The 10,977-nt window shown below is 31.3% G+C and overlaps 2 protein-coding genes across 3 annotated transcripts in view; both read left to right on the plus strand.

Annotated features, from left to right (window-relative positions):
• Positions 1-1,575: 1,575 nt before the first annotated feature.
• On the plus strand, positions 1,576-6,824 carry LOC112463286 (para-nitrobenzyl esterase-like). 2 transcript variants are annotated; one of them, XM_025029596.1, is made up of 8 exons: positions 1,576-1,837; positions 3,283-3,565; positions 3,962-4,147; positions 4,629-4,840; positions 4,954-5,125; positions 5,608-5,925; positions 6,191-6,335; positions 6,424-6,824. In XM_025029596.1, the coding sequence occupies exons 1-8, from the start codon at positions 1,697-1,699 to the stop codon at positions 6,584-6,586; spliced, it is 1,620 nt and encodes a 539-aa protein (XP_024885364.1). In that variant the 5' UTR covers positions 1,576-1,696; the 3' UTR covers positions 6,587-6,824. The 2 variants fall into 2 exon arrangements, with proteins under 2 accessions (XP_024885364.1, XP_024885365.1); XM_025029597.1 differs by lacking the exon at positions 1,576-1,837 and adding an exon at positions 2,654-3,142.
• Positions 6,825-7,513: 689 nt separating this feature from the next.
• The window catches only part of LOC112463384 (esterase B1-like), a 4,984-nt gene continuing 1,520 nt past the window's right edge, over positions 7,514-10,977 (plus strand). The window contains exons 1-3 of the mRNA XM_025029793.1: positions 7,514-7,680; positions 10,098-10,386; positions 10,751-10,936. Coding sequence (XP_024885561.1) covers positions 7,540-7,680; positions 10,098-10,386; positions 10,751-10,936 — 616 coding nt within the window. The 5' untranslated portion in view covers positions 7,514-7,539. The remainder of the gene's footprint in view (positions 7,681-10,097; positions 10,387-10,750; positions 10,937-10,977) is intronic.

The following is a 10,977-nucleotide window of genomic DNA, read 5'->3' on the forward strand; positions in this document are numbered from 1 at the left end:
TAAAGTTTGTAAAGTTACAGAGCAAGACGACGAATAATCGCAATCATTTTATTATAATATTCTCTTTTTGTACGCCTTTTTTTATTGTAACCTTTTTTTTATACCTATACAAAACTAATAAATAAACCAATAAATATACATACAATTTTTTTAATATTATGTAAATATCCCTGCCAATATATATATATTTTTTTATTTACTTTCAAAATCGCTAATATTTTACGAACATTTTATGCACGGTTTTAAAATAATAATAAAATAAAATAAAATAAAATTTACATCGCAATTTCTCGGCAACGGTTGAGAAGCGCATCGTCTCCGTACAGCATTTGTCACTTCTATATCAATATTACATTTTAGTAAAATTTTGACAAAATCGGTGACCCCGAAGGTTGACCCTTCCCTTGTGAGTGTTTCCATTGGAGAGTTTCCGGCAAAATCTGAAGGACAGAAGATACCTATGCTTGCGGAGACGCTTTCCTTTAGTAATTGTCACAATTCAGTCTATTATGTACGTCTATGGTCTGCAATCAAATATTAATACAGAAAATAAAAATGGTCAGAATGAATACAATTATTTGTTATTAAGAATATTAAATAAGAGTAAAATATTCTTACTTATTACAACAAATTTTTTTAAAGTCAAAGCAAATACTTCTGTAATAAAAGCAAAAGGTTATTTACAATAAATGGAGAATTATGTTTTTATTAACTCTGAAACAATACTTTTCTTTCTACGTTTTGTGTCGTACATCTATTTTTATCTTGAATATATCGATCTTATAAAAAAAGAGTTAAATGGTTTCAGGCTTTTTGAATCTCAACGATAAAGTGGCAGAAGGTAATCAAGGTCTAAAGGATGTGGTCATGGCGTTAAAGTGGGTTCAAAAAAATATATCAGAGGTTGGTGGAGATCCATGTCGCTATCTTTGGCGAAAGTGCTGGTGCAGCCTATCACACATTGTCTAACACTATCTCCATTAACTAAAGATTCAACCTACAAACTTATCGATACAGAAACCTCGAATTTCATCCTATTTAATCCTATTTAATGATAAGTTCATTGATCAACTTGATTGTTTCAACGAAACCATTCAAGCATTGACGCATTCAAAAATAGAAAATATCTAAATAAAAGAGAAGTTAAAATCATTGTTTCAATAATTGTCCATTTTCTTTATTAAAAAACACGCTATTTTTTCGATTATATATATATATATATATATATATATATATATATATATATATATTGTGGTGTGTGTGTGTATGTGTCGTGTGTAATTGATACTTTATCATTATTTGCAATTTTTTCAAAGTAAAAAATACTGTTTACTGCACCGCTTATCGCTGCAGCAGAAGAGATACTTAATGTACGCGCACTTATAAATCGTATGTAAAACAGTCTCGTCCCATCGGAATTACCCGGTAGACGATAACGATATTAAAAACAACGAATCAGCAACTTTTCTTCATTTAACTCCCACTCTCTCCTTCTCCTCCTCCTCCTCCTCGTCCTCCTTCTTCTTCTCCTCCTCCCAAAGAGAGCCAATCGAGCCATTACAGCACAATGTTCCGACATTCACTTACACGAGTATATATATGGTTGCATAATCGTAGCTCCACATACATAGTTGCCCAAGCTAAATCGGCGGATTCGTTAACGTTGTTATTTCGTCGTTCTTCCACCGTATCCATCATGGACAATAATCGAGTGGATATATACGTACGTGAGGGAAGATTAATCGGTATCGTTGAGAAAGCTGTCCATGGCGGTTATTACGTCGCCTTCCGAGGAATACCGTACGCGAAACCGCCGGTCGGCGAACTCAGGTTCAAGGTAAATAACGTTCCCTCACCAAAGTTCAGCGTATGCGTTCAGCATAAGCGTTTAACTCCAATCTTGGACAAGTTAAACTAACAGCTTCGCTTCTCATCCGTCTTTCTTTAGATTTTTAATTAGACAGGTACGAAATGTCAGTTAAAAAAATTATAATTGAATAACACTGATTTTAAAAAATAACTCTTACTTATGTTGCCGGATCATTATTTTATATTTAATTAAATTGGTAGATTACATGGATTATTCATTGCGCTTTGGATTTTACGTACACTTAGGCGCGACATTCAGAGAGTGATTTATGGACAAATGTAAATATCAAATCAAGTATAAAATCTGATTCTACTACAAAAAATAGAAAATTATAATTAGTACCTATTCTCTCATAATTTACAATTAATTTTCAACTGTTAACATATTTTTAAATTTAAATTATTAATTCAATCGAGGTATCAGTGGTATATAAATTAAAAAAAAACCTTGTAGAACAAAAAAGCCTTCAAACTTTCTTCAAACTTTAATATTATTGTCATATTACTAGATAATTTCTTAAAGCTGCAAATAATTTATATTGGCATATTATCAAGTTAGTAACTTGCGAGACTTGTGGAAAACTGTAATTTTATAATTTTAATAAAGAAATAACACGAATGGATTCTTCACATATTTATAGTATATTCAACTGCGACGGTAAATTTCTAGCGTGATTCGAATAAGTACAATGATTTATTTCTAGATAAGTTAATCTTTTTGTTATAGATTCGTGTAACTGAAGCATATAGAAACAAAAACATGAACAGTAGAACTTAATCGGTAAATCGATCAATCACAGTCGAGCGTTCTTTCCGAGCTAATCTACCATTCTCGAGAATGCTCGCTTGTAGTCGATTCATTTACTGCCTAATTTCTACTACGGCTTAAGTTTTTCATTGTGTCACGACTTCAAGGACGCACACGGAATATGAGAAAAAGTGGCGCACTTGAAATTTTCGTGGTTCAAATATTCAAGCAACGCAGATATTTTATTACGTATATTGCCAATAGGCTGTTATTGATAAAATAAAGAATTAATATACCGAGTACAAAATTCAAGACCCTCAGTTTTGTTTACACGTAATTATGAACTTTGTGCTCTCTTCATAATTAATCATCCGCTTGTTGACGACGTAGATACAGACGGCGAAAATATCCAGCAATTAAAATTGTTGCATACGGAATGAAAAAGTATCCTTGAGATCTGAAGAATCGATACGCGCACGTGTCAATCATTTATATTGAAAATTTGTCAATATTCTCCATGCATTCGTGAGTGTGGATCAATTATAGGGCAAATTACGAATTTAGAACAGGTTGCATAATCGCACGTGTGCGCTCTTTTTATGAAGGAAAAAAAAATACAATGCAAGATTAATTCTAAAATAAAAGCAATGCCTATATCTATACAGGATCCGCTACCACCGGAAACATGGTCCGGCGGCAGAGATGCCTCAAAATATGGTAACATCGCTGTTCAAGTTGATATGATGACACGAGAAATGGTAGGCGACGAAGATTGCCTCTACCTGAACGTATATACTATAGATATTATGAAAAAACGCCCAGTTATGGTGTGGATACATGGTGGCAGTTTTGCCATGGGTTCCGGTGATGCCACCTTCTATGGTCCTGATTATATTGTTCGGAAGGACGTGGTACTGGTTACGCTAAATTACAGACTAGGGGCTCTCGGTACGTTGGATGTTAGCTCAATACGAAATTGTGCGACATTTACGTCTCGTAGTTTTTTAGAATTAACATTTTTAGATCTTAAACTTCTTTTTTCAAAGAAATCGTTTTGTACACTGATTTTCTTTTTAAGATAACCCATATTTTAAAGACAGCTTGATATCTTGTAGCATTGTACCTAGCTACATATGTATAAGGTACTGATATGTAGGTACAATGCTACATAGATTCATATTATGTTGTTGATATTATCTATCTTTGCGTCATTTGAAGCAAAAATGTTTCTTAACAGAAATATTATACCATTAATGTAAATTTTACTTTTAGATGTATATTAACCATCTACTTTTAATTTTGATTAATCAAGTTTGCAAATTAAACATGCATTAATTACTTCAGGTTTCCTGAATCTCAATGACAAAGTGGCAACGGGTAATCAAGGTCTAAAGGATGTGGTTATGGCATTACAATGGGTCCAGAGAAATATATCACAATTCGGAGGAGATCCGAAAAACATCACTATTTTTGGCGAAAGTGCTGGTGGAGCTATCGTGCATTATCTAACTCTGTCTCCGTTAGGCAAAGGTGCAACTTATATGCACTTGATACGCAATGATATAAAATCTGTAAATTTCATCGTATTTAATATTCAAAGACTCATTGGTCATTTTAAACTCGATTTTTCTTCAACGAAAACGTTCAAAATTGATACGTTTTAAGATAAAAAAAAGAGTTGTTGCCCAAGTCTCTCTCTCTCCCCCCCCCCCCCCCCTCTCTCTCTCTCTCAACTGAATAACAAAATTGCTATAAAATCAATTTTAAGTAAGTATAGAAGATATTTAAAAAAGTTTTTATTTAAAACTTTTGAAATTTTAATTTCAATTTTAACGATAAATTAGATATTGAAAGTTGTAGGAAATAACTACTAATATTTTCTAAAATATTTTCTCAAAAATAAAATCAATTCTAAAGTGATCCACAAAATAATGATTAAAGGAATATTTATTGGATAAGATTTTATGACAATTAATTAATATATTAAACTAAATTTGACTGCACTTTACAGGTTTATTTCATAAAGCGATATCACAAAGCGGCGTTGCCGCGAATCCTTGGGCCTTGACTGAGTGGACGAACAAAGCGATGAACAGAAGTTTTCAACTTGCCGAGAAACTTGGAAAAGCGACATCAGACCCGAAAGTCGCCTACGAGTTTCTTAAAACAATTGACGCGAAAAAACTTATAAAAACCGCACACAAGTTTCTTGCCACGCAAACGGTAAGTATATACAATCTCAATATTTTATTAAAATATACTTTATACAAGCGCAATTAATTATATTATGTGAACAGGTGGTACGAAATATTTTCACTAATAATACTTTTTTGCAGGATCGTCTACAACATACTATAATGTTTACACCAAGTTTAGATTACGAGTCACCGAATCCATTCTTTCCGGAACACCCATGCAAGTTGATACATCGCGGAGTTAAAGTGCCGTTCCTTTTAGGAAATACCAGTTGCGAAGGGTCTTTTCTCATAAGCAGTACACTTGTCGGACGTAAGTGCATTTGCATGCGCGTTCGCTAAATATATCTCCAGCCACTCACTGTAGCGCATGAATTTTCATATTACGTGACCTACTAGAATAATACACATTGATATATATGTATGTATATGTGTAGTGTATGTATCGTATAGGTATGCCCTATCAATATTAACAAATCAATATAAACAAATTAAAAAATTATGCGTCAAAATAATCATCTTTGTTCTAAAATAACGTTACTTTTAACATATGCTTCGTACATACGTTTATAATTAAATGTTACAACAGTTAGATATTGCTCGTTTTTTTTATTTTTCAGTATCATCAACAGACATGTCATATTTTTCTTAACAAGCCGTATGGGAGAAATAATAGAATATAATATTTTCACGCAAACAGATTTTCTCTTTAGCGAAGTAAATTATTTTCTTAGCAAATAAGTGCCTAAAATAGCTTGTGTAATCGTTAAAAGTAATATAGTTTTTAAATTTCAGAAATAAGCAAGGAAGCTCTTAAACAAATCAATTCCGATTTTAAAAAGACTATGATGCCCGGAGTTTTATCTGCATTGCCAAAGATACCGATCACGGTTGAAGAATTACGATTTTTATATTTTGGTAACAAAGCAATATCAGAAGAAACTCTAATAAATTACGCTGATTTTCTTGGAGATGCCTTATTCTACCGTGGTACCATGGAAGTGATCGATATCCAAATGAATTCTGGTGGTTACACGCCAACATATTTGTATAAACTTTCGTATGAAAGTAAAACTTCCCCCACAAAAAAAATAATGAACGTTACACTTCCAGGTAACGTCGCTATTTTACTTAAAACCACACAAAAGCCTTTAATCTTCTAAGAAATACGAGTACATTTATCATGATTTAATGTTAACAAAAACGACTCTGATTTTCTAAATATTATTTTTAAAAATCCACCATATATCAAACATTTAAAAATAATTGACTTAAAAAGATTAAAGATTATTTTGTAATATTTAAACAAAACGTTAATTACTTTAAGAAAATTCAGTTTGCGTTTTCAAAATTGATTTATTATATGACATTATTTTAGGAGTGGCTCATGGTGAAGATATATTTTATTTATTTCATCCTCATATGATGAAAGAGTTCAATTTACCACCACCTGCTCCTGATTCGAAAGACTCTAAAGTGATAGATCGCTTAACGCAGATGTGGACGAATTTTGCTAAAACAGGGTACAATAAACTTAATTTCTTTTTTTACCGTTACGGAAATTTTATAATTGTATTAATATATATTTAATTTTAAATTTTCAATTTATAGAGATCCAACGTCTGCTATTACGAATTTGAATCCGATTAAATGGACTCCATTAAAGCACGGAGATGTATACGATTATTTAAATATTGATATTGAACCTCGGATGGAAATCATTCGTAAAGGAGAACAGCGCTGCGATTGGAAGAATATGAAACACAAATTATAAGATTCTGTCTGCTAAAATATTTACATTAAAATTATGTTTCTTAATGTCTATTAATTTCATTTTGTGATAATTATTTCTTAATTTGTGATAAATATGTTATACCCAGTATTCATAAAGAATTTACAATGTATAATATGGACAATATTAATAGATATTCTTTTCTATGTACAATTTGAAATCGATTTTTGTTACCGAAAATGTTATATTGATCAAAATAAAGTTGGAATATACAAATAAATCGTAGAACATTATTATGTAACTTCATAAAGTGAGCTTCGTCTTGATTTAATACATATTAATTTGAGGCTTACTTGCAAATATAGTGAAAATATAATGAAAAATTATTGAAAAATTATAACGGAAAATCTCGATCTCTTCGTTAAGAATTAAATGTAATTATAAATTCATAAAAAATAACACTGTATATTTACGTCCATTCTAAAATATTTTTTATATTTATATATGTTTTAAATATATTCTATTCTTTTCTTCTTCAAAATTTGTGTGTTAAATTTAAAAGTGATTTCAACTAACTATTATGCAAATTTCAATTCTGTGTGTGCTCAGTAAGAAAAATTCATATTTTCTATAATTATATTTGCACAATTCTGTGAGTTAATTTACATTTACAGTGCATCGGGGAGCATTTCTTCATATTCCTTGCACATTTGGAATAGCAAAACGCATAACAAGTTTTCATAGTTGTACACTGAGAAATATAGCAAAAGAGATAATGCAAGTTTATATGCATCACATGTTTATGTGCTGACGCGTGCATTACGTAAAATATTAATCATCGGCGTTAGGCTATAAATAAAACTTGATCAACATACTCGATTCTAATCTCACTTGTTTCTTACAATTATTGATATCTTCACAAACACATCTACGCAACTCAGATGAATAAATACGCTGTTTGTCAGTCCGCTCGTCAGTATTCCAGCGTATTCAACATGGACAACAGCAGAGTCGAAATATGCGTGCACGAGGGAAAGTTAATTGGTATTGTAGAAAAAGGTGTTTACGGTGACTACTACACCGCCTTTCGAGGAATACCATATGCAAAACCGCCAATTGGAGAACTTAGATTCAAAGTACGTAAAATTCTATTATGAATGCATTTTCAGAAAAAGATAATAGTATATTGTGCACCAAGAGAAGAAAGCAGCGTTTTTTCAGACGAGTGTGAAAAAGTTTTCAACCCAAGGTGCACACGATATTTTTCACAACACCTTTACGGAAATGTTAGACTTCTGAATGCCTGTAGAAAGAGTGCGTTTGGTGCATTCGTGCGTATAAACCATTCGTCCATTCGTATAATACAGTTTATACGCGCCTATCGTTAAATAGAAAGTGAAAAATAAAGTGATGGGGGGTCCAGGGGCAAAGTCCTGGTGGGTGGTGTGGAAAGCGAAGCCCCCCACAAAACACAAAATTAAAATAATAATAAAATTAAAAAATATATATAAATTTTCGAATAAGATACAAGCTGTTTTCGGTCTATAAGCTTAGATCTTAGGCAACTCAATATTAATTACCGTGTATATGTATTATTATAATACATACACTGAGAAAAAAAGCTGTTGCTTCAATTAAAGTGCTATCAGGGGTTTTAGTTTTAGTCTAACTGTAGTGCGATTCTCGTCTGTAACTCGTTATGCTGTCATTTATGTACTCATAACGACAGTTGCGCAGGTATAGGTACTATATATGCACAGAAAAAAAGAAGTATCAAATCAACACTGATATATACTTGTATATACGCAAGAATATATAATCTTCTTATATAAGAATTTCAACTTTTTATTTCAAGTTTTTTCTTTCTTACTTGTTAATTGAACCACATATAGAACTTCGTTTAGCTATATAAATTACTTCATCCAAGCAAGTTTTTTCTTCTTTCAACGCAATAAAATCTTATTTCAAGATTATATATTCTTACGTATAATATAAGTATATCAGTGTTGATTTGATACTTCTTTTTTTTCTGTGTGGTAAAAAAGCTGCGTAATGCCAATATAACGATAACGATACTGCATAAGGAGTTACAGAATCGCATGGCAGCTCTGATTGCTTATCGCTTATCGCGCTTTAAGAAAATTTAAAAAATACGAAAAGTCACAACTCTTTTACAGAAAATTATGATTAAACGATCCAGATAAACGATATCTGTTTATCAAGTATATTATGTAATTATTATATAATCTGTTTGTCTTTTATCATTATATAATCTTATTATATAATCTCTTTTTCTTTATCTATACATATGTAAAAATAAAATAATATATGTAAAATATTAATTAATTTCAGTTTTGGCTCAACTAATCGCTTATCATGCCGTAAGGAGATTAGAAAAATACGAAAAATTAACCCTTTTAGAGAAAAATAAACGACACTGATAAAGCTACTTATCAGTTGTGTTATGCAATTATTATATAATCTTGTTATATAATCGTTTTTCTTTATCTATACATATATCGCACCCTGAGAAGAATACTGTCACAACTTAAAAAATTTCGATTTTAACCCTCCGAGAACACACCTATTTTTTCATTCACGGATAACATTCTGGGTCAATCTGACCCTACACACACTTTGATCGTCTACCATTTTAAATTGACAAGTGCGATCAGCTTGAAAAAATTTCCAGATGTACTTAGAACATTATTAAATCAATTGATATAAGTAAAAAGTGCCGTTGGAATTATTTACACATTTTAAAAAATTAAAAAAAAAATCATTTTTTTGAATTTTTTTTTAAACGTAATTTACGAACAAAATGTTACCTATATGTGCTACAGTAGTGTTACAAGTTTATGTGCGAAATCCGCTGCATGGGGCTAAAGTGTCGTTATTCTTGTAAACCAGTCATGTTGTGATTTCTTGAATAAATAGCGCTAAAAGCGAATTGACAAGTGAATCACAGCTGACCTCTTCAAGAAAAAATATAAGTTTTATTACAACAAAATATCATAATTGTAATTGCGTTAGTTATCTCACAATTCACAGAAATTGAATTTTGTTTACAATCATGAATTTTTTAGTTGTGGGAGTATTCTTCTCGAGGTGCGATATTTAAACATAAAATAATAATAATAAAATACTGATATTTAGAACAATAATTTAATAAACTAAAGAAGATTACGATAAACAAATTTTTATGCGCGATTGTTCGAAGAAATAACTGATTTCGAACAATTTATTTGTAACATAAATTAATCTTTTAATTTGTTAAACAATTTGTTGATAATATAAATTAGTAATTAAGTTTAAAGATATTAGTCACAAAAAAAAGATAAACTAGCATAGATGTCCATCCAGTGCACGCCGTTCCTAATTTATGCGGAACTTACAGCTCATTCATTAGCTTTAAATTGTTCTTATTTAAGAAGTACCTATTACTCAAACGCAATTTTACGTAAAGAAAAAATTGTTTCTTCTAACTCAGAGAATCGCACAGTGCGCACAAATTTTGAAAAATTCTATATATGAACAAATTTTACGTATTTAGGATCCGGTACCAGTGGAACCATGGTCCGATGGTAGAGACGCCTCGAAGCACGGAAATATCGCTGTTCAATTGAATGAGTTCACACGCAAAATTGAGGGCGATGAAGATTGTCTCTATTTAAATGTGTACGCAACAAAAATTGAATCCTCGAAAAAACGTACCGTTATGGTATGGATACACGGCGGTGCCTTTTATATGGGTTCCGGTGATGCATTCTTTTATGGCCCCGATTACATCGTGCAAAAAGACGTAGTTTTGGTTACCTTGAATTATAGACTAGGAGTTCTAGGTACGTTATTTGTTTCAGTATACAATCATTTATGGCATTTAATAGTAAATGGTTATATTGTATCTATTTCAACGATTATTTCACTTGGATATGTTGATTTCTCTCTACAGACCTTTCATTCCCAAAGTTAAACATTTCAAAAATATAGATTTATAAAAAAAAAGTTAAATCCATATTTATATTTATATCACGTTTACAATACGTTATTTACTTTTTGTATACAAGACTATTTATATTTGCCGCTCATACGATCAGTGTACTAGAAACAAGTTATGACGCGATTTTTCCTTCGGATATAAAGTAACCATTTCTTTTTTAATTTAAACGAATCGAGTTTATGAAAAAAATGCATTAATGACTTTAGGTTTCCTAAACCTTAACAACAAAGTGGCAACGGGTAATCAAGGTCTGAAGGATATAATCATGGCGTTACAATGGGTCCAGAAAAATATATCAAAATTCGGTGGAGACCCAGAAAATGTCACTATCTTCGGTGAAAGTGCTGGTGGAGCCCTCGTACATTGTCTCACTCTGTCTCCATTAGCTAAAGGTATAATATATTTTGTCGATATAGTAGATTTATCGATACAT

The sequence above is a fragment of the Temnothorax curvispinosus genome, unplaced genomic scaffold (assembly GCF_003070985.1).
Source record: "Temnothorax curvispinosus isolate PA1 unplaced genomic scaffold, ASM307098v1 QBEX01013138.1, whole genome shotgun sequence".
In the NCBI taxonomy this organism is placed as follows: domain Eukaryota; kingdom Metazoa; phylum Arthropoda; class Insecta; order Hymenoptera; family Formicidae; genus Temnothorax; species Temnothorax curvispinosus.

Coding starts and splice junctions, on each gene's coding strand:
- LOC112463286 (XM_025029596.1), top strand. CDS start 1,697: ATGGACAATAATCGAGTGGATATATACGTACGTGAGGGAAGATTAATC. Junction 1,838..3,282: donor TCGGCGAACTCAGGTTCAAG/GTAAATAACGTT, acceptor ATATCTATACAG/GATCCGCTACCACCGGAAAC. Junction 3,566..3,961: donor TTACAGACTAGGGGCTCTCG/GTACGTTGGATG, acceptor TAATTACTTCAG/GTTTCCTGAATCTCAATGAC.